Below are 22,726 nucleotides of genomic sequence, written 5' to 3' on the forward strand. Positions count from 1 at the left end.
AATTTGTTTTTTGAAGGTGAGTTGTTGTGTGTGAGGGTGCATTGTCCTCTCACAGGACAGGTGAGACGTCGATAAGCTCTAGCACCAGCTGCTGGACGTGCTTGCGCTCAGGCCCAGCAGCACATTAGCATCTCTTCCACCCTGTGTCCACCCCTGATTACTGCTCCAAAGCCTGTCATCCAGCGTTCAAGCTTTGGGACCACAGGGATTGCCTTTTTAGGAGATGCATGGACACAGCTGAGCTCACCGATGCCCAGGACAAAGAAGCCGAGGATGATAATGCAGTGCTTTCATGTTTGCGCGTGTGTGTGCCCAGCCTTGCTATTCAAAGTGAGTTGGGTAAACTAATAGGAGAACCTCGAAGATGGAACGTAAGCAGAGCTGTGATGTAGCAGATATGGAGAAAAGGGCTGGAAGGGTTTGAAATTCAAAAGACTTTTGGTCTCCCTTCATTGTCCCATGATCGTTCACCTGTTAAAGGTGGAAGGAAGACCTACAAGGAGATTCATTCAGGAGGGTATAATTATCTTAACTTGAGCTGGGTGTGCCATTAAGAGAACAATCCAGCAGCATGGAGAAGTTTAAAGCAGCCATGGTTCTCGGTGCCGTTGGTGATGCTTTGGGCTACAGGAAGGGTCGCTGGGAAAGCTGCACGTCAGGCAAGAAGATCCAAGAAGAGCTGGCGTCTCTGGGGGGACTGGAGTCCCTGAAGCTGGACCCTGACAACTGGCCCCTGAGTGATGCAGTGCTGATGCACATGACCACAGCTGAAGCCCTCATAACAGGTATGTGAAGAATTAATTTAAATAAGGATGGTGGTATTTTTGTTTGTGTCAACACTGAGAAAGCTGTAGCAGCAAAACGCACTTACACCTTCACACAAACACACACAACTTCACGTTGTTAGAAACATCCAAGCACATTGGATTGGATTAAGGATACTTCAACTCACTCCTTTGAACATATAAATATACTTTACTACTGTTCTTATTTTGTTTTGTTTGCTTTTGTTTTAAATTTATTTTGTTTGTATATAATTTTTTTTTTTATTGCACTACATTCAGCATAGTCAAACTCCGTTAGTTAGAACAATCTAGAAAGACTAAGTAAAACGCCATCATTCATCATTGCAACCGAGCATCGAAGTCTTTGGAAAAAACATGACACGGTCTTGGTATATAGTATATTACTGGGCCGAGAGTCCAAAAAGTCCAAAATAGACTACTTTGGAAAAGTCGATCCTCTAAACAATGGCGGATCAGTGGCCTCTGTAATCTACTGCTATCATGTTTGGCTGTACATGCAGCCAATAGGTAGCCACAATAGTTCTGAGAAAAAATAGTGATGACATATTTCAAGATTAGGCATCCCTATTTAGCAACCATCCAGCTTGTATAGACACCAACTGGATAGACAACAATTTATAGAGAGGAATGAATCATGCTTTTGTTTTTAGTCACACCCCTCAAAGTTCAGATTTCTGAAATGTGAACATTTATACTAAAACAAGAAAATCTTTTTTTTCTCATTTCTAGCTGATGAACAGTTTAACTTTATCAAAGAACAAATGAATCATCTCATCATTCAAGCAGTTCCTTTGGACCGTTAAATGTGATGATGCAACTCAAACATGGAAGTAATTGACTATTTTCCAAATCACCAAACGTGAACCGGTCAGTAACTTCGTAGATTATTTCTTCCATGCAAAGATCACAGATACAATGTTCAAGGACAATTCAAAGTTTGCTGAAGTGATAGTTTTTTGACCACAGTTATTCTGGTCCTAATCTGTGTTGTGGTGGAGTGGGGCTAAACTTAGCTCATTGCAGCCCCTCTTATCTTTCCCTGCATGCCAGTCATGAATGACTCCTAACCACTGTGTGTATGTGTGTGTCTAGATTACTGGTGTCTGGAGGACTTGTACAGGGAGACGGTGCGTCTCTATGTGGAAGCCATGGTCTCTCTCCAGGGACGAGCTCCTGATCCAGGCACTGTGGAGCCTTGCGTTCACCTAAAACCTCATAACTTCCTGCTCGCTTGGCATACACCTTTCAATGAAAAGGGTAGGTTAAGATCAAGATTTAGGAAGCTTTGTGTGGTATAAACTAAACATGAATACAGTTTAAAAAAAATGTCTGTCCGTCTCCAGGGTCTGGATTTGGAGCAGCAGCTAAAGCCATGTGTGTTGGTATGAGATACTGGCAGCCTGAGAGACTGGATAACTTGGTGGAGGTCAGCATTGAGATCGGCAGAATGACCCATAACCACCCAACAGGTGATGTGCTGGCAATTTCAAACTTCCAATGAACCAGCAATGATAGGCCAAATATTGTGTTGCTGGTTGACTGTTTGGTAGATCTACTTTTGTTGATTCTGTTTCCCAAAATCTCGCTTGAACCTACAACATGAGCTGTTCAACCTGCTCCTTGAAACTGCACTGCACTGGCCTTCAGAGACAATGAGTCCGCTCTTCTGAACTCTTCTTGTCCAGCTTCTTTTCTATGCATAACATAATCCTTTTAACATGCTGAGTAGTTTCTCTACTTAGCATGAGCATCATTTACTTTTACACACTCATCCTTTGTTTCAAAACCTACGCAAAGATCCACTTGAAAACAAATCTTTTAATCTCAGTCGAACTAGACCAAAGCACATGGTTCCATTTTCTTTTGTAATATCAGAAGAGCAAACACTTTTTCCGACAAGCCTTGCAAATAGCCGGTCTGCATATGGAAATGATTGTTATGGCGACTTAGTGAACCAGTTCTCTTAAGATACAGTTTTAATTACTGTATTATCTTCCTGTTTGTGTGCGGCATCAAGACAAACTAGGATTGTAATCTAACCTTATTTGTCACAGTTCCAGCTGTGCAAAACATTTTAAATTAGAGCTACGACTGATACGATGATTATGTTTAGGCAAACAGTCATTTATTGCCGTGTCGTGACACATAACAATGACTGCAAATCTGCTCTACTTGAAAAGCAGTGTCCACTTGTCTTTCCCACTCTGATTAGTGGTTGATAGAAATTCAATTTTTTTTTGTGACTTCATTTTTATACCTCATAAAAAGAAGCCACAAATTAAAGGTTTTTGGAATCTGACCATAAAAAAAAGAATAAAAAAGTGAAAACGTAAAAGAAAAAAAGAGAAAAAAATCAGGTAGATTTAAGTAAATGAATAATTGTGAAGGTGCTGAAATATTCTTTGACTACAGTCTGAAGTGCCAAAGTCACTTTTGATGTGTCTCTCTTCTCTTGGCTTAAGGCTTCCTCGGCTCCCTGACAACAGCATTATTTGCATCCTTTGCAATCCAAGGGAAGCCTCTTGTGACTTGGGGCCGGGAGCTCATGGAGGTCATCCCCCGAGCAGAGGAGTACTGCAAGAAGACAATACGACACATGGCGGGTTGGACTCTGGCTCAGTCTTAATCTTTTTAAATACCAAATTCTAAAACATGCATTAAAAAAAAAACATCAGAATATGTTGTTAGAAAAAAAAAGTGATCCCAGAAGTACATTTTCTACATTTGTTCACACAGAATACCAGGAAAACTGGTTTTATTTTGAGGCTAAGTGGCAGTTTTACCTCGAAGAGCGAAAGATTGACAAGGAAGGACAAAACAAACCATCATTTCCTGATGGCTATGATGCAGAGGAGACTGATAAAGTATGTCCTTTGGGGTTCTTTATTTCTCATACTATCAAATCAACAGATTACAACCCTTTTCAGAGACAGGCCCTTTTTTTCCCCCTCAAAGCAGATGTACAAGCGGTGGAGTTCAGAGGGTCGGGCAGGGCGGAGAGGTCATGATGCTCCCATGATTGCCTACGATGCACTTCTGGCCTCAGGAAGCAGCTGGGCGGAGCTGTGCAAACGAGCCATGTTTCATGGAGGTGAGAAACTTTGACTTGCAGACCAGTATGTTTTACAGAATTGTCCAGAAAAAGCAAAACAATATAAAAATTTTTCATTTTAGCTGGCTCTAAATAACTTCCGCTGCATTTCCAATTGATACAATACAGTATTGTGAAGACAGAAGAACAATGTGAGTTAAGGAACTCTGTAAACATGTTGTTTTAGGTGAGAGCGAAGCCACGGGCCTCATTGCAGGCTGCCTCTATGGCCTCATGAACGGCCTGAGCCAGGTTCCTCAGAACCTCCACCGGGATTTGGACAAAAGAGAGCGGCTGGAGGAGTTGGGAGAAGCACTCTATAATGCTGCTTCTGCAGAGAAATGCACAGAGAAGTAATCCTGATCTTCACTTAGCTGAACTCTACTGGCTGTCAGAGGAACTGAGCGCGACTCCTCACTGTGCCCAACACCCTCCTTCATTCCCCTGACTTGTTTTCTGAGTCATGCTGTCCTCTTCTCACTGCTCATTCCTTGCTCTCTTTGATTTTTTCTGTCCACTATCCACACATCTGTCAAAGGTTTTATAAAAAGGTTTAATTACATCTCACCAAAGATGCGTAGCAACATTAAAAGAAAGGACTTAGCCAGACTTTTTTCCTTTGAATATCTTACTTATGATTCATATGTAATCAGTTTTCATAAATCCAGATATCATGCTGTTTGCTGAAAAGAACTGTTGTCTTGATTTGCCAGTGACAGAGTTGTGGGGAAAGAAAAAACCTTCTGCTTTTTTAACTTTAGTAACTTGGAGATGGAGGAAGGTAGATCTTTCCTTTCTCTGACTGATGCATTTTTTCTAAACCTAACTTTTATTAACATGAAGCACAAAGAGAAAATAATTAAATCTAATCAGCTCACAGTTTGAGCAAGTGCTGTCGTTGAAGGTGTGAGAAAACCTGCTTCAGCAGCTGGTTTTTGCATACCAAATTTTCTTTTGAACCAAAAATTTTCAGAAAAAAATTCAAATATACAAGTTTAACTTTTCACCTTTTACCTATCCGTAGCTTAATGGTGCAATTTGGATTGGTTTAAAATTAATAAAACTGTTGGGAATGTCGAGTTGTGATTATGTACTGTGTTAAAATATTTGCACAATACTAGTAATTACTGTTCTAAACCACAGAAATGTTAAAAATTTATAAAAAAAAATAAAATAAAAAAATCCTGTATCAGCCAGGATGGGATTCTCAGAGTGTAATACTCAAAATTCAATGGTCTCTTGGCAATTGGCCTATATGATTAGAATATTATTTTGGGTGTTTTGCTCTTAGAGTTTAGCAAATTGATGGGAAGTATATTTCTATTAAAATATTCTAAAAAAGTTAAATTCTTCAATTTTTTTAAGCCAGCAGAAAAAGTCAGTCAGCTGACCTGCAGTGTGCAGCAACAGCTACTTTATGCTCCACAGAGACAGAGAAAACTCCAGTCAATGAATTACTTTCCATTTCTTACACTGCAGGACCAGAATGACAGAAGAGCTTTGCGGTTTTTAACGCATAACTTCTTAAAACCTTGGTATTCCTTGATACTGGTAACCAGCCCACCCCTAATTAAAACAAATTGAACTGACTGACTGTGTCTCACTCTCTTAACATATATTTCAAGCTTGCTTTTTTGATTTTCAAGCAAAGTTGTTTGCCTTGTTTGGTAGCTCCTCACCGCAGTTCAAAGAACTGTAGTCTGGGACATTTGATCAGCTTCAAATGTGATCTAAATCCTAAATTCTTGCTTTTGCTGCGGTAATAAGAGAACTAATGAAATTGACGGTTCAAAGAGGGCAGAGATTTTCACTGACTGATTAACAAAGTTAATTACAGCAAGTGAAGTCAAAAATTTTTCCTTTTAAAGTTTAGAGAAATTAAAACTGCTTTGCTCTAAAAGTCACTTCCCAATTTGCTGCTAAGGATGTTGGTGTCGGTTTCAAAAAGTCTTGCATGTCCTCTATTCTCCATAGACCAGATTGTTGGAAACCCGGAATCAGCCCTGATGTTGGTGCGTTGAGGAGGCTGCTTAGAGACCCCAAATGCCGACCAGTACTCCGAGAGATTTTGGAGAGTCTCCTGCATTATCTAATGCACGATGTGCTCAAGAGGAGGAAGGATAATACAAGCATGGAGACGCCAGAGTCGAGCACCGCATCACAAATTCACACAAGAAACACTGTCAAATCTGATCTGCAGAAGGCAAAAAAAACTGTTCCAGAAACCGAAAGCAGTTCCAACGCTTCTGAAAGGTGCAATGTCAATCAAAGTCAATCAAAAGCAGAATTGCCATCTCGGCGCCTTACCACATTCCAGCTTCTCCAATCTAAGTTCTTAAGGTCTTCGCCCAAACCTTTCAGCACCAATCAGAGGGCGGTAGGAATTCTATCTACCAACAGGGGAGTGCAAGGTCAAGATAACCTTATTAAAAGCAGAAATCACAACACAGACTCCAGGAACAAAAGACTAAAAAGACATGGTAGTGTGAAAGAAATTGTTGCCAAATTTGCCCTGGCTGAGCAAAAACAACAGGGATCTAAAACTTTGAAGGAAGAGCCGATCAAACATGGACACATTGGTAGAGGAATCCTCCTAAATTCCTTAATGACGAGATTTGAAAACGTAGCCATTGCATTTAGGAAAAGTGATCTATTTTTATCTCACAAGCAGGCTTGTGGGGGAGACAGGGTTGCATGTCAAGTAAAAGAAAAAGTAGCTGTTATTGAAGGAGGGAAACACCAGGTGACTGATCAAACATTCAACAAGCAGAACCCAGGGGAGAGCCAGCAGTGTTACTCTGTTGTGCAAGAATCAAAAAGTAATAAAATTACAAGTGAACAACAGCAAAAGCCAGGTCTGGAGGCAGACATTTTAACGAAAGCAAATTCACACAAAGATGAGAGTCATCTGAGAGCAACAGAGTCCTTGGATCAAGAGATTTGCTTTTCACTAGACCAAATGAAAGGTGAAGTTCATGATGTTGATATTGAGGATAAAGGCTCAGAACAATTCAGCCAAATCTCAGTCATAGAGGCTGAACTTCTGCAAAGAGTTGAATTTGCAGAGATAGAAGTACTTCCTTTAATTTCTGTGTCTGAATGGTCACTTCCGCAGCCCTGCAAAGTTCTTCCTCAGGAGGAAATCCCAGTAAACTGGCAAAGAGCCACAGTTGTAATCTGCTCCCTTGTCAGGTCCACGTGTATAGATTTCTCTCCTGAACAATCTATGAGGGAAATTAAATCGGAGGTTTATGAAAACTGGGAACAGGACAAGATATCAGAGGAAACCCTAGGAAATCTGTTGGGAAACCTAGAATGTTCTTCCATCAATTTAGAGGGAGGTGAATCCAAAAAAACAGACAGTGTAGACGACTCGAAAACCAAGCCATATTCTTTGGAATATACCAATGCGGAGATCAATCTCCAAAGACCAAAGCATATTCAAGAAACGTTTTCCAGGTCTGTCATTCCATCTATTTTCAGATTCTGCGGTGAAAATAATCAGATTGAGTCAAGCCCACATCCAAAACCTAAAACTCCTCTCTCTGAAAATCAGCTGTCATACGCATCTTTGATTCATCAAGGAAATGATGTGTCACGTTCAACGGAAGATCTTGAAGACAAGGACGGATGTCCTCAAGTCACTAGTCTTCCCGCTGTGACAACCAGGACATCAAAGGGTGGAGCTGAAGCAACACACAAAGAAGCCTTTGAAGAAAGAAATGAAGATGGAAAACTATCAGAAAAAAATCATATTGGAAAGCCAGGAAATTGTAGCCATTTGGAAGAGACTGCCAACAAGGAGGCATTTGCAGACAGCGAGAGAGATAACGCAAAACAGAGGCCAAAGTACAAAACCATCAATTACGCAGATTCTTCAGTGAAACAAACATATAAGCCTAAAATAATACGATTTATGGACACCTTCACTTTTTAGGTTTAATGACCCAAGTCAGAATCTGCTAAAACTAAATAGCTACTGCTAATGTTGGCTAACCTTCTTGTTACATAGAGATCTTTGGGTTGTAAAAGAAGTGTGAAAATGAAATATATACATATATATATATTCAAAGTGAATAAATGTATGTGAAGCCTGAATAACAGTAAACTACCTCAATCTGTGCAGTTATATTTTGTGTAAATGAGTGTTGTCAAGAAGAATTTTATGGTCTGTGGGGTATGTCGTTTTAAATATTGCACATCTTCTTTATGACACAATATTGTCCAGCCTTGATTATTCATGCTTTAAAAATAAAATAGCTAATTCCTGTTGATATCTAAAACCCACAGAGTTACAAGTATCTTTACAAGGCTGTTTACAAAGAAGACAGTTCTTTTCTTTTGACCTCGTCTTGTTACGACTCTCATTCTTTTCCATGTGATGTTACAATATTGCAGCCACCAGACACATCTCAGCTGCGCCTAAACTGGGACAAAGTGAGATTTGTTCAGAGTAGATAAGCGCTCGCACCACAGAGCCAAACATGTCCACAGTTGGAAGTGAAGCTGCTGATACAAACACCTGCAGGCAGGATCACACCACCATATGATCGTCTGAATATCAACGTGTCCCTGCAGTTTTACTAGAGAACAACACAAACTAAGGACATAAAAAATTTGCATTCTCAAAGATGTTTAATTCAAGAAGAAATTGTGAGGGGAAAAGCCTATATAGCTGTGTTAAAATGGAAGGATTTTGAGAGACTTTTCTTCACTTTTAATGTGACGTTTAAATTGTATAGCTCAAATGAAAAACAAACAAATTTGACAAAGGGACAAATATAAAAAGTAATAAAGCTTCAAAACCTTGGTTGCATGGCAAACATACATGTTAAGAAGTCACCTTTTGCATTCAGTTTTCTCTGGTAAGAATCCGTCAACATCCCACTTCCTGCCTTGGCTACAGTGTATACCCACTCAGCCTTCTCCAAATCTTTCTGACTAAAAACATTTGCTGTCCTCAGGCCTCTTTATGTAACCTCACATATTTTCTGTCCCCTTTAACTCTGGACTCTGTCTCATTCCAAACATTTTTTTATGTCTTGTGGTTTCATCTGTTGATGTTAACACAGACTCACTGTGATGCTAATAAATAAATTATTATTATTTTTTACCTTCAGCCTCGGGTCAAAACAGATGAACAGTTATTTCATGCTCCTAGACAGAAAGAAATGCCAAATTTCACTGTGAGTGTGGGGTTCTTTTATTGATGTGCGGTTTCAATAAGTGGTTTGTTCACACACACATTTTGAAATTACTGCCAAAAGTTGAATTTTTCTTATGGAGAGATGTTAGATTTTATTAGTGGCAAAAAATAAAAAATAAATAAATAAATAAATAAATAAATAAATAAATAAACGTTTGCAGGCGAGACATTTTTGCTGCATTTTAGTGCTTTTGGTGATATACGATTAAGTGTCTGTTGAGAAGCGTAGCTTATTGTGATCGCATTGTTTTTAAAAGATAACATTTTGTATTGTTCGAACCAGTAATTTATTTATTTATTTTTCTATCTGATAAACAGATCACAGGCAATAAAATAAACCTAAATTAATAATAATGCGTGTATTTTATTTTAGGAAGTTATTCTAAAAAGTGTTTAACATTTTAGACCTGGTGAAGCGTGTGTTTATATTTTCTTACAAATGCCGAGGACATTAAAAGTAGTGATCTGAACAGCAACAACAAAAACTTTTCACTTCTCCTCAAAAGCCCCGTGAACGCATCCGGAGTCCCTTTTAAACACTCGGGAGTCTCTGAGTTACGACGTTGCCGTGAATCCCGTGAAGGCAGCATTAGATCTGATTTAGTTTGTTTGTCCCTGTTCCAAATCCTCGGTTCAACTGCCCGCGCAGGAGGAGGGAGACTAATTGGATAAACGTCCAGGAACATAACAGTGGGTGGGATCGCTTTGGGGCTGGTTCTGGATCTTTTTTATTTGCTCTACAGAACAAGTTAGGTTAGCTCAACGAGAGCCCGAGGACAAGCGGGAGCAGGTGCTTGTGGATGGCGATAAAAAAAAAAAAAACTGAGGAAAACTCCAGATTCCCGACACGGCTGACTGCGGCTGTATCGATATAATACAAGTTTAGTAATTTACCTGGAAAGGGCTTCGGGGACAGTCCTTACGGATTTTTGGGATTCTAGAGTAAATTAATCTGAAGGGAGCGCGAGCGGCGTCCCGCCCCGTCCCTCCGCGCTCCGACATGGAGAGAGTGAGCCTCCAGCAGCTCCTGCCTCAACTTCACCCTGCGTCCATTCGGTTGTAAAACTTTTGGCGAGGGGGGAAAACACAGCGACGCGCAAATGCTGGAATCCTAGGTCGGGTTTTCGTCGTTTTTACTGGAGCGAAGGCGGGCAGCGGGGGACGCGGACCGAAGAGACGCATTATCCACCATGAACCAGAGTACGGCTAAAGACAGAGTGGACAGGTAAAGCCGGCGGACCTGACGTTAAACACGGTTCAAATGTTATTTTATACACAACGAGACTTCGAGAGTCACTAAACTTTTCAGAAGAAAAGAAAACAAGAGCTGCGAGATTATTCTGGTCCTCTCGTTCTGTATATTGGTGAAAATGTCTGAATGTTGGTAATCTAGTCGTTAGCCATTCACTGGTTACATTAATACGTTTGTAAAAATAACGGTTGTTCCTCTTTCTTCTTCTTCATATTTTTTAAATATCAGTTTTATTCTGAAAGCGTATATTTAAACTGCAGTCTGTTTGCATTGAGGGATTATAGCTTCCAAGCTCTTGTTAAATGTTTTATAGTCATTTTAAGTTAAAGATTTACTCCATTGAGAAGCTACCTCCTCATCCAGCCTGCTATGTTTGTAGGACTCTGTTTGAACTTTATTCAGCACTTGATTAAAATGACATTTCGCTGCTTTCAAAATGTCTGAAGTATGTTGATCTTTATCTGTTCACTTCCAGACAAAGAGTGGTCCGTATCAAGAATTAAAAATAAATTTTAAAAAAAGTGGTTGTGGTAAAAAGGACACAACCATCCCAAAACCAACAAACAATTATTCAGTTATGTTAGACCAGCTCCAGTTGAAAATCTCAAATATTCCAAACATCCTCTATTTTAGTGCTTTTGTTTTACGGCTGTATTGGTGAATGTGAAACCAGGTCTAAAGCCTCAACACTTGCACAAAACAACACAAACTTAGATATTCTAAATTTTACCATTCTCATTGAGCTTTAGCATCTTTTTCAGCATCGTTTTTAGCATTTGGAATGTAACCAATTTAAACTTTCTTTAGGTTTTCTCTAATGGAAATACCTTATGGAAAGCATCTCGTTTGCATCAGAGCAGGAACAATGTAGATTATTCTGATGAAAGAAATGGCTATCACATTTATGCACCTTAAATGCAATGACTTAAAACATTAATAACTGACACCAGTTTATAGGTTTGCTGCCTTTTATATGGACACTAAGTCAAATGTCCTTTGCAAACTATAGCTTTGTTTTGTTAAATGTTCCACTCACAAATCTTAGATACAGTCTTTACATATTTCTAGTTTTATTTTAATTCATTGTTTGGGTCATGTCTTGATTTTATGTCGCACTTCAGTTTGTGGACACGCAGACTCAAAACAAACACATCACATTTATCAGCCGATGGTTTGTTAATGCAGTAGTTCCTCAGGAATGACTTTGCCCTTTGGGAAGGTTAAGCAGTAGGAAGATTAGCATGTTACCTAAGGCATTAGCTGAAGCTACCTACACCCACACTTCATCTTCTAGGAAAGAAAGATATGCCTGCCATGCCTAAATTAGTACAATGTAATCAGTGGTTGTCTACTTATCACAAATATCAATACTAGGATACTGGGACAAGAGTAAAAGGACGACATTGGAACTAGTTCTCTTGATTGTATTGAGACAAGTTGAGTTTGACTACGGTCTAATGGAATTCTGAAAACAATCCCTCCAGTTGCTCTTCAAAATTAGTTTGAAACATTTTTCTTTTTGGCTCAGAATTGATCCGTATGGCTTCGAGCGCTCGGAGGACTTTGACTTTGAATCCTACGAGGAGCTCATGTCCGAGTATCTCATCATCTGCACCCGACGTTCCATCAAGTGGTCCAGATTGCTGAAAGATACCGGCAAGGTGCAAAGGAATGTGAAATGTAAGTGAGAGAACCACGCACACCCATAGAATAAATGAATGCCTGCGCCAAAACTCAAGCCAGATGTAAACGTTCTCCTTGTCGTTCAGTAAAGCGCTACGTACGCAAGGGGATCCCCAATGAGCACCGCGCTTTTATCTGGATGACAGCCAGCGGGGCTCAAGAGCAGCTGGAGAAGAACCCAGGATACTACCAGTCCATGCTGGTGACCCACAATGACTCCAAACTGGTGGAGACCATCAGAACAGGTCAGGCTTTAGCGGCTGCTTCTTCACTCTGAAGTCCTCTCCTTTATAGGGCTTGTGCCGAGAGGTGAACTGCCATCCCAAGCACATTTTTGGCTGCATTCACTCTTCTCTTAATTCAGATCAGTCCCTGCTGTTGAGAAACACACAAACAGACACAGCATAATGTTGCTGCATTTTTTTTTCACTTCAGGAAAGGCTTTAACCAGATGAGCTTTTCCTGGTTTTGTCTCACTTGTGCTCCTTGGATCTCTTTAAATGGCATTGATTTTGCTTGTTTGACCAGAGATATATATATATATATTTCTTAATCATTCTCAAGTTTTTTTTATAAGGATGAAAGAAACTTTATTAAAATACAGTGTTTAAAATGCTATTCTCTGCTTTAAAAGTAATCAATTTCCTGCTTGTGTTTAATTATGTCACTTTTATCCATATTTGCACCCACAAACCTGTAGAAAGCACCATCAGCTTGTTTTGTGTCTTCCAGACTTGAACAGAACGTTTCCAGACAACGTCCTGTTCCGCAAGTCTTCAGATCCGTGTCTGCAAAAATCTCTGTTCAATGTGCTGCTGGCCTATGGTTACCATAACCCATCTGTGGGCTACTGCCAGGTACTGCTCGCCTTCTTAAAACCAAGCTAAAACTGATTTTTTTATACATATATCTTCATTTTAATTCGCAATATTTGCAGTTGAGAAAAATAACACGTCAACATTATTAACTAGATCTGTCGCTACTATTGGTAAAATATATATATATATATATATTCCCATGCTGTTGCATAGGTGTTGTAGAATAACTGAAAACCAATAGAACTAACAATCATGACATGGATTCTGCTGATTTGTTGAAACCGAATCAGAAGAGTCGTGATCAAAAGTCATTCTTTTTCAGAAAAAAAAAAAGAGTGGGTTTATTTTTGGAGATGTTTCACAAATATATGCTTGTTGTAGTTCTGAAAAGTCAAGTATGCTGTCAGAGGTGTTGCTCAAGAAAACTTTAATCGAAAGGTTGTTTAGAAAGTCAAAAATAATTTAACCTGAAACGCTTCAAAATGGGAAGCAGAAAGTGAGAACTGAAAAGTAGGATTCCAACAACTTCAAGAAGAGCCAGAAATAATTGGCCATTCATCAACTTCAGATAAGATGAACAATTACCAGTGAATGCTGTAATAACTGGAAAATAGTAGGAAAACTAAATTAGACAGCATATACTTTTTTTTCTGATTATTTAAAGCCGAAATCTATGTTGGAATGCCTACTATTTCAATCTGGCGTGCTTTTATACTCTTGACCACAATTTCGAATAAAAATAAAAATTTTTTTAGGAACAGCTTTTGTAGCATTTTACGCAAGTGTTCAAAAAGAGGCCGGTGTGTCGACTTAATGCGCCTTTTTGTTTGTTTATTAGAATTTGAAAGGCAAATATCCACCAAAATGCAGCTGGCTTGAAATTCAAACAGGTCTTCAGAGTATAAACAGATTCCATTCATCCCAACTGAAACCGTTGTGGTTTCATTTGGGTTGTTCGTGTGTGCTCTTTTTTTTTTTTTTTTTTTTCCACGTCTTGCATTGTTGTACCTGTAGTTTGGAAACCCCGTCACACCTGGAGGGTTGCTATCATTTTCAGGACATGCAAATAGTTTTTACATATTTTATAGTAAAGGCCAAAGTATCAGATTGGTAAAATATTTTCAGTTTTTAAATAGACTTTTTAATAGTCATTCAAGTCAAAATGCTCTTTTCTATGATGAAATGTATGAATGCCTTATTCAAGTCTTTTTTTATATATATATCTGCAGGGCATGAACTTTATTGCTGGTTATTTACTCATCATCACTAAAGATGAAGAAAAGTCTTTCTGGCTGATGGATGCACTGATTGGGAGAATTTTGCCAGGTTTGTTCGTGAATCGATTTTCTTGTCATTGTTCGTCTCTCTGCTCTGGTCTGGTGATCGGGTCACAAATCCTGATGAGAGTTTTTTTTTTTTTTTACGTGGAAAAAAATAATTACAAAAAAAAATGTACACTGGAAAAAGCTGTGGTACAAAACACAGTACTTCTCCTTTAATATCTATGATTTTTTTTGTATTGTATTTAAAGTCATAGTTAGTAAGGTCGCATTTACCCTGTAATTTTTACACAAAAGCAAACCTTTGTCCACCCAAATCAGGTTTGTATTTATTTCTTACACCTGGCAAAATGCAACAGATGTTTTCAGAGATTGACTTAAATCCTGCATTTGTAAAAATAGACTTTTTTTTCTAACTCAAAGCAATGTGCAAACTGGATACCTCCATTTTAAAGAGGTAAATGACAAACCTGTTCTAAATTTTGGCTCTGCTATGATTTGCATATCCTGTTCCTACAAAAAACATACATCTTCCTGGTTATCCCACAAGTGCTTCTGAGTAGGGTTTTTTATTTTTTTATTTTATTTTGGTCCATGTAACAAAACGTTTTGAGTAAAACTCTCACTGTTTGGTGGTAGACTACTACAGTCCCGCTATGCTGGGGCTGAAGACGGACCAGGAGGTGCTGGGGGAGCTGGTGAAACTAAAAATCCCCCGGGTGTGGGAGGTGATGGTGAAACACAACGTGATGTGGACCCTGGTGGTCTCTCGCTGGTTCATCTGTCTTTACATTGACATTCTTCCTGTGGAGGTGAGCATGTGTATATTTTTTAATACTTTGACATTTAAAAAAAAGGTCAGCACATTTTCTAATTCATTTTTTTTCCCTTTCCAGTATTTTTTTTTTAAATATTGATTGTTATAATACAAACATGTGGTTTGATGGTGTTTAGTAAAAGCAGCAAAATCTTTCCCTCAGGTTTTGTACTTTACATACACGATGTAAAGTGTTGTAAAGTACACAGGTAGATTTTCATCTACCGGTTGGTTTTAGATGAAAATGTGGTTTTGTTTTATTCCTCAGTTCTGATGGTGAAGTTTCTCCTACATTACACAAGTTGTTGTTGCCCTTCTCCCTCTGTTTGAGTTGAAACGATGTTGGCTCCACTGTTTGTTCTCCAAATATGGGAGGAACTTTTACCAGGCAGTAACAGATGGAGACGTTCACACCGTTTTCTCAGAAGTAGATCTGAACACAAACACTGCACATTAGTGCGACTTTTCACATATTCTTCCCTTACAAGGATGTTTTAGGAGAATATAGAACAAGGGAGCATTTGTAGAAACCTTAATTTGAAGGTGACAATATTTTTTATATAAAGAGAATAGATTTTTTTTTTTCTTACAGATTGTTTGTATTTCTAACAGCATTCAGCTTTTGTAGTTAAATTACAGATTTTTGATTTTTACATGAAGCATTACATTTTGGTTGTTTTCCCTCAGACTGTTATGCGGATTTGGGATTGCCTTTTCTATGAAGGTTCAAAAATCCTGTTCCGTGTCGCTCTTACACTGATCCATCACAACCAGGCTCTGATAGAACAGGCCAAATCCCTGCCAGACGTCTGCCAGGCCTTCAAAGACATCGCCCAGGGACCATTTGTTGAAGATTGCCACCCTTTCATGCAGGTAAGAGGACGGTGGGCGGCAGTGCATCCCATCTTTGCTCTGGAAGGGAGTAGTTTCACTAGAGGAGCTCACTCAGAATAGAGGAGCTTTCTGTTTTATTTCTGCTTCTGTAATCCCATAATCCTGGTGTTTCTTGCCTTTCCAAGAAAATCTTCACCGAACCAGGAAGTCTCTCCATGGCAACCCTGACTAAGCTCCGTGCGACATGCCGTGGTCGAGTCGGTGAAGGAGTATCCTGACCTGGACTTCCAAGAACGTCCGCCGATGCATTCCAGAGAGCCGAGCGCCCAGCAGCTCGTTTCCACCCGAGTCGCTTTACACTGAACTTTGTCTTAAAGCATAAATTGAGACAATCAAAGCTGACATGTTGTGCTTTATGACCCGATGATTCCATTTTATGCCATGATGTTTGTCTTAAATTAAGTTTCACATTTTTTGCACTTTCATCCGTGATGACAAAAGCTAAATAGAAAAACCTGAATGAAAACAATGTTGTTCCCTTAAAGCACAGCCAGGAATAAAATGTCCACTGCATTTCACATCTTTGTCAAAAATTTAAATAACACTAATTGTTGTTTTTAGGTGATGAGTTGAATGATGAAATATATTGATTCTATATTTTTGTGGCGTTCGTGTTAAACTAGTTGTTTAAGTGAAACTGTCCATTATCAGAGATGTGGGCTTAGTTTACACACTGTATTTCAATCAAGATGTCCTGGTGATCCAATACAAGCACAACCAAAACAGCTGCTCTGGCTGCGTTTTATAAACCGGGAATGACTCCAACATGGACTCTAAATATTTTTATTACATTACAGGAAAATGCATCATAGAAAATAGAATTTTTCTTTAAAAAAAAAAAGCATTGTTATTTTTTTTGTAAGACAGAAAAAAAAGAAGATGGAAACCAATTCATTTGGTACTTGACCAATGAGTTGTTACAGTAGAATACTGTAGAATTCTACTATAACAACTCAGATTTAAATCTGAGTCACAAAAAAACAAGAAATCAATTCAGAAAACAAGCATTTGCGTCCCCAAAACATTTCACCAAACGGACATTTAAGGTTAGATTTTTCTGGAATCCCATTCTTGAGTTCTTGGGAGGCAAGTTATCAAAGAGAAGAACCCAGAAGGAAAATACAAGTGTAGTTTATTTTAGTAGAAACTGTCATTTTGACCAGAATAAATGTCGAAATGGAGAGGATTGCTTCCTGTGTTTTAATACAATCTTCACTTATAGCCCCTGGTTCTTGCTTTAAATTTGAGAAGGTTCTCAAATTTCTGGATCGTTAAATAAATACACAATTTACATCCAAAGAGGGGAAACATTACATCAGCCTGAGAAATCTGAGAATCTCCTCTTGGCTGTGCTGCATTAGAGATTTCCCTTTTCATCAAGGATCATAAAGGAGAAAAAAAAATCCACAACAAAATCTGGCACAAGATTTTAAGAGATCTTACAGAGTTTGATTCATTTTCCTATCATAGCTAATCACATGGCTACAAAAAAAAAAAGCAATTCAAGCGATGTGTCCACCTGTCAATATAAGCTCAGAGCTGAACAGTTGAGCAGACTTGCTCTTCACCAGCTTCAACGTGATAAACATTGTCTAAAGTCAGCAAGTAGTTCATGTTCCATCACCCGCACAAGAAGTCAAAGGGGAAAAAAATATCCAGAGGACATGCAGAGAACAACTTTCACTCACTCAAACTTTTCCTTCATTTACTCCCATCCTCCCTCCCCGCCCCCATTTTCTGCCAGCTCTCAGTCTGTAAGGTTCAAGTTAAACCAAGCATCCTCTCAGATGGTCTGGTACCCAGCATGGCTCCTCTTCCTGCCTATTAGATACGCGACGAGGATGATCAGCACCAGACCAGCCAGTGCTGCTCCAACGATGATGGGGATCAACATCTGGTCCTGGTCCAACTGGCATTCCTCCGCTGCACAGAGCAGGTTTACAAAATGAATAAAGTGCTTTGGATCTCAATTTCTTCAGTTCTGAAAATGGAAAATAAACCCCAACAATACCTGCTGCAAACTGGCTGTCTGTGACTCCAAACGGCTGCACCTGCAGTCTGAATGTGTTGAGAGAGAAAGCTGGGACCACGAGCAGAGTCTGCTCCGTGTTGCACATGTAGGAGCGTCCCAGTGTGCTCTGGAGATAGTCCAAACTGGAGTTACTGGCTGAGAAAGGCGCTGGGAAGAGAACGCACCAGAAATTAGTCCAAGCAAACGTTAGCATTCAGAGCAAAGACATTCAAAACCAGCGACCTACCAGTCATGTCGGACCAGTTAGCCAACAGATTTATTCCACTCAGATGATACTTGCTAGTTGTTGAGTTCTGCAAATAGAAAAACAATGCTCACCTCTTGTAATATTTGCACGTTAATGGAAATGGAGAGGAAATCCAGAAGTTACCATGGTGAAGGTCAAATGAAGCATGGTGGTTTGTTGTGTTAAAACTAAGCTGGCAGTGGTGCCTCCACATGATCCTGATGTCACCGTCAGATTGGGGTTCACGTTGACTAATTCCTGAACAGTCTGGCAATGGAGAAGACCATTTTTTAAAAAATACTTTGTACCATAGCGCTAAATGATAATGCGCAAGCTTCATGCTGACCTTATTTTGAGACTGAGAGACATAGGAGACATTGAGCTGCAGACCCATTTTGGCAAGGAGACAAACGGAACCGCTGCTGTTGGTCACAGAGAACTCTCCGGTCTCGGGCGTTCCTGGTGGAGTTGGTGCTGGAGCTGCTGTTGTAGTTGGAGTAGGGGGCGCTGTGGTGGTGGTTTGATCTGCCACGCACACACTTTCTGTGACAGGACACAACAGAATGCCTGGTCAGTTTTGATGCAATAATAATAATAATAAATTGTTTAAAAGTGATCTAGTAAGAAGAAATGTACGTAACCTGCTGGGCTGAGGTCATTATCTGGCATGTACGCCTCCAGCCTCATAGCAGAGAAAGTGACGGCAGCTCCTCCCGCTCTGATGGTGGTGGGGCTCGCACAGCGGTAGGTGGTGTTGATCGGAGCCCAGATCCCAACCGAGGAACTCACCACAGTCACTACGCCTATAGAACACAAGCACACAGGCAGTGAATTAGTTGTAAACATAAATATATAAGATAAGATAAACATAAATATATTAAGATATAAATAGTATTCTATTTATATCTTAATGATCCCTATCTTTGTGTGATTGCTACTATGTTAAGAACTTTTGTGAATGTTTTTGCTAGAGTGAGGTCTGAGTTTTGTCAATCTGTCTGTCTCATACCATGCTTTCACAACATGACAGCTTATGTAAATAAAAAAAATACATATTTTTTATAAAAGTTAAATACTGCAGCTTTAAAACTGATAGTAAACTTGAGGCGGGAAAACCTTAAAGCACGTTCTCACCAGAGCCGTTAGACTGAGGGAACAGCGAAGTGTCGCTCAGGTTGTACTGGAGCGTCAGGTTGGTGACGCTATAAAAACTCCCGTTGGTAGCAAAGCTGAGGCCGAGCGTGTGACCCGACCCGAACACCGCCACCAGCCACGGCGGGCGGCCTGCCGCTCCACAGGAGCTACTTGCTGCGTCGACCGAGGTGGAGTCAGGCAGCGAGGTGGAAACGTTACTCTGAGGAGAGAATACAAGCGAGTTCAGAAGGTGATACAGTAAAGTGCTGATTGTATGTAAGCAGAGTATTGAGCACTTACCGTGCTGTTGAAGGTGCTGTATGTGATGAAGAGCAATGCAGACAGCTCGGCTTTGATGCAGGTTGAGTTCCCTTCCTTCACCTCAAGAGTGACTGCCTGAGTGCAACCTGCAAATGAGGACACAATGAAGGAACCGGAAACAGCTACGCAACATTTTATATCAATTCAATTCAATTGAAAGACTCAGACATGTTTACTTAAGTTGTTTTTCATATAAGCACATTACTAGATTTATGTAAACCTGAGTACGGAGTATGAATATAAAGAACTACCACTACTGCTAGGAAATACAAATTCACTCATATTTTTCACAAATTTAAAAAAACAATTACTAGAACTAACTTTTATTAAGCAATCACCAGCTTTATATTATTATTATTATGTTTTACAAAACTGTCTTTTTTTAGTAGAGCTCAGAATAGTTTATTGCAAATATTCCCAGTATGCTACAAGTCATTTATTCTTAGTTACCGGTTCAATAAAAATATTTTTCACAGTTTCTTCACGGTCCTTGCACGTTGCTACAAAGACCTCTGAACATTATATAAACATAATGTTCTACTTATTATTTTTTTACACCACAGAAAATAAAAGGTTAAATTGGCAGGGTCCAATGTGACTCCCTGCTGACACCTATCTACAAAAAGAAGAATGACAGTTGACACAGACTGCCACTAGAGGTCGCAACAAACGGAAAACTTGGGGACAAAGAACAAACTTAATCTCAGATCTCAGATTAAGTTTGTGAAGCACAAATTGTCCTGCTGCTCCAAGTTTTTTTCCAGAGCTATTTATGCAGACTTATACAAACTAAGAATGTAGAAAATTACACGGAAAGCTGTTTATACGTTATTCATTCTGTGAAACCTGCCAAATTACTGTTCCCTGGCTGTAGGTGTGCACAGTCCTGGTTTCAAACATTAACAGTGAACATCCTGAACCTGAATCACCACCGGTTAGCAGACTTGCATATTTACACATCATTTTACAGTATTTTATAACACAGACTTTATTACAGCCGCCCCAAGAACCTATAAAAAAGTGAAATTACAAAATTATTAAAAAACTTGAATTAAAGTACTTAATTCCTTGCATTGCTTTTTTGCTGTTGTTTGTTTATATATATATATATACATATATATATATATTTTCTGCCTGAGTCATGATGCTCTGCAGTTTTATTTATCAATCAGCTTCTCCTGATTTCTGTCAGCTGAAATGATCCAATTGTTGGGAGCAGTCTCAGTTTCAGGCGTCTCCCTACCTCTGCCAGTCCCTCAGGTCACCTCTGTTTAAAGTGTAAACGCGCGGCAGACAGCTTACACAACGCTACAATCCTTGTCATGAGGTCAGCTGCAGTGTGCACAAAGTATAAAGCGGCTGTTTTAATGTCCGACAGGAAGCTATCCCAGACTGCAGGTTGAGCACACCGGAAAATATTGGAGCAGGAATTCATCGATTCAGAAGAAAAACTGCAAACAGTCTTGCAATTAAAAACTGCCAAGTTTATGTCGAAAGAATGAACATCATAAATGAAAATATCCAACACTATTCAGACTATTAATGATCTGCTGTTTTTTTCCCCCGGCATCAGCAGCACTGCGTGCCTGTGTGTTTGTCAGGACCTCACCGGTTCTAAACTAACACCGTCTGTGGGCCCCTGCAGACCTCTGAGCAGCACAAAGCCATTGTGGCAGTCATGTGAAGCTCTCAGATGAAACAACAATGAGGCCGATCTGTCGGTCCACAACATTCACAATGCAAGGGCTTTATATCAGTATCAAATACAAAACAAAAAAAGGCTTTATATCAGTATCAAAACAAAAAAAAACCCACAAAGCATGTTGACTTCCTGAAACTACAGTCAGGATTTTCAAAGACAGCGAAAACCTTGAAAGGTTCTGAAATCAAAGATATTGATCCCTTTTTCGGGCAAAGCTTCCTTCAGTAGCTTTTACCATAAAGATTTCTAGTTTATTTCACCAGTGTTTATTCATTTAAGTACATCTGTACCATGTTTGCATCAATGTTAAATCAATTTATTAGGGAAAAAAATCTAAACTTTTATGAGATTCAATAAATAGTAAATTGAACCTCTCATCTCTACATGAGGTTATCACTTGAAGCACTTTGAATTGATAGCATATCATTTTAAAAATAAACTAACCAATGGACATAGAAATCCATCTACTCAAACTACATATTTGCAAAATTCTTGTAATTTACAGAAATTGCACATGCTGGAGCAGGTTCAATTTACTGAACGACTAAATAAACAGAACAATAAAAATATTGTGCATGGGTCCAGATTATTTTTCTCTGCACATTTAATACGAGAACAAAAACAACATGAAGTGCTAGATTTATTTGCATTTATATTCGATCAGCAGTGGCATCCCTTGTTTGACGTTGTGATATTAATCTCAAAGTACAAACATGTTTATTTAGATTAGTACCAGCCATGCAGGTGATGCAGCAGTTTTTGGTTTTTCCACACCTGATGCTTTCAATGAGCGACGGACATTTTAAACGTGACTCCAGAAGTTTATTTAAAAGGGTTTTTCAGGACGTGGGGGTCCATGTCGGTGGAAGGTCCAAGGGAAATTTTGCAACCTACGTCGGTAGCTAAATGAAGGGGGTCCAGCTTCCTCTGGGTCTGGGGTCTCAACTCCAGAACACCGTCACAACTGTGACGTCGTCCAGGCTAACGGTGATAGCAAAGACACTCACCTAAAATCCCCAGACAGGCGACGAAAAGCGGGGCTAAGCTCCCCGGGACTTTCATCGTAGAAGTGGAGCCCGGGCACAGGTTTCCTCCTTCGTAAAAAAAAAAAAAAAAAAGGTGGAGAATTGCTCCCCCCCTCTCCCTCAAGGAGGTCGTTTCTCCACGGCAGGTGGGTCAGCTGCTGCTGCTGCTGCTGCTGCTTCCTGCACTTGTCTTCGCGGACAGTTAGCTGGAGGCGAAGCGGCGGCTGTTTATCTGCTGGCCGAAGATGGAGAGCGCGGCGTGGGGAGGGAGCGCTGTTCAGGACCTGCAAATCAACTCCTGCGGACGGAGAAGCATCGATAATCGTGGCTAGGTCGATCTTAGTCGCGCAGTGTGATTAAACTGCGTCTGTCACGAGAGCTGGCAGCTTTCAGGGCGACCCAGTCACGTGAGACCACCCCTCTTCCTGCTGCCCCCCCC

The 22,726-nt window shown here is 39.7% G+C and overlaps 3 protein-coding genes across 4 annotated transcripts; 2 read left to right on the top strand and 1 right to left on the bottom strand.

Annotated features, from left to right (window-relative positions):
• The first annotated feature begins 247 nt into the window (after positions 1–247).
• On the top strand, positions 248–5,487 carry adprhl1 (ADP-ribosylhydrolase like 1). 2 transcript variants are annotated; one of them, XM_055044759.1, is made up of 7 exons: positions 248–785; positions 1,899–2,063; positions 2,150–2,275; positions 3,269–3,409; positions 3,543–3,670; positions 3,762–3,897; positions 4,085–5,487. In XM_055044759.1, the coding sequence occupies exons 1-7, from the start codon at positions 572–574 to the stop codon at positions 4,252–4,254; spliced, it is 1,080 nt and encodes a 359-aa protein (XP_054900734.1). In that variant the 5' UTR covers positions 248–571; the 3' UTR covers positions 4,255–5,487. The 2 variants fall into 2 exon arrangements, with proteins under 2 accessions (XP_054900734.1, XP_054900735.1); XM_055044760.1 differs by having other exon boundaries at positions 3,765–3,897.
• Positions 5,488–9,693: 4,206 nt separating this feature from the next.
• On the top strand, positions 9,694–17,030 carry grtp1a (growth hormone regulated TBC protein 1a). Its single transcript, XM_055045089.1, has 8 exons — positions 9,694–10,328; positions 11,884–12,035; positions 12,125–12,283; positions 12,771–12,895; positions 14,086–14,182; positions 14,776–14,948; positions 15,641–15,826; positions 15,973–17,030. The coding sequence occupies exons 1-8, from the start codon at positions 10,294–10,296 to the stop codon at positions 16,063–16,065; spliced, it is 1,020 nt and encodes a 339-aa protein (XP_054901064.1). The 5' UTR covers positions 9,694–10,293; the 3' UTR covers positions 16,066–17,030.
• lamp1a (lysosomal associated membrane protein 1a) lies at positions 16,615–22,703 on the bottom strand. Its single transcript, XM_055045088.1, has 9 exons — positions 22,270–22,703; positions 19,540–19,646; positions 19,240–19,459; positions 18,747–18,908; positions 18,452–18,648; positions 18,250–18,372; positions 18,106–18,172; positions 17,859–18,026; positions 16,615–17,770 (listed from the first exon to the last, which is right to left on the bottom strand). Exons 1-9 carry the CDS (start codon positions 22,322–22,324, stop codon positions 17,631–17,633), a joined length of 1,239 nt encoding a protein of 412 aa, XP_054901063.1. The 5' UTR covers positions 22,325–22,703; the 3' UTR covers positions 16,615–17,630.
• Positions 22,704–22,726: the final 23 nt, after the last annotated feature.

The sequence above is a fragment of the Poeciliopsis prolifica genome, unplaced genomic scaffold (genome assembly GCF_027474105.1).
Source record: "Poeciliopsis prolifica strain line A6 unplaced genomic scaffold, Auburn_PproV2 SCAFFOLD021, whole genome shotgun sequence".
Classification (NCBI taxonomy): domain Eukaryota; kingdom Metazoa; phylum Chordata; class Actinopteri; order Cyprinodontiformes; family Poeciliidae; genus Poeciliopsis; species Poeciliopsis prolifica.

What these genes read in the sequence shown, in the direction of transcription:
- grtp1a (XM_055045089.1), top strand. Translation starts at nt 10,294, where the DNA reads ATGAACCAGAGTACGGCTAAAGACAGAGTGGACAG. An exon ending in GCTAAAGACAGAGTGGACAG is followed by an intron (nt 10,329 to 11,883) that starts GTAAAGCCGGCG and finishes TTTTTGGCTCAG; the next exon opens with AATTGATCCGTATGGCTTCG. An exon ending in CATCTGTGGGCTACTGCCAG is followed by an intron (nt 12,896 to 14,085) that starts GTACTGCTCGCC and finishes ATATATCTGCAG; the next exon opens with GGCATGAACTTTATTGCTGG.
- adprhl1 (XM_055044759.1), top strand. Translation starts at nt 572, where the DNA reads ATGGAGAAGTTTAAAGCAGCCATGGTTCTCGGTGCCGTTGGTGATGCT. An exon ending in GACAATACGACACATGGCGG is followed by an intron (nt 3,410 to 3,542) that starts GTTGGACTCTGG and finishes TTGTTCACACAG; the next exon opens with AATACCAGGAAAACTGGTTT. An exon ending in ACGAGCCATGTTTCATGGAG is followed by an intron (nt 3,898 to 4,084) that starts GTGAGAAACTTT and finishes ATGTTGTTTTAG; the next exon opens with GTGAGAGCGAAGCCACGGGC.
- lamp1a (XM_055045088.1), bottom strand. Translation starts at nt 22,324, where the DNA reads ATGAAAGTCCCGGGGAGCTTAGCCCCGCTTTTCGTCGCCTGTCTGGGG. An exon ending in TAACTGGTCCGACATGACTG is followed by an intron (nt 18,027 to 18,105) that starts GTAGGTCGCTGG and finishes TTCTCTTCCCAG; the next exon opens with CGCCTTTCTCAGCCAGTAAC. An exon ending in AGACAGCCAGTTTGCAGCAG is followed by an intron (nt 17,771 to 17,858) that starts GTATTGTTGGGG and finishes TGCTCTGTGCAG; the next exon opens with CGGAGGAATGCCAGTTGGAC.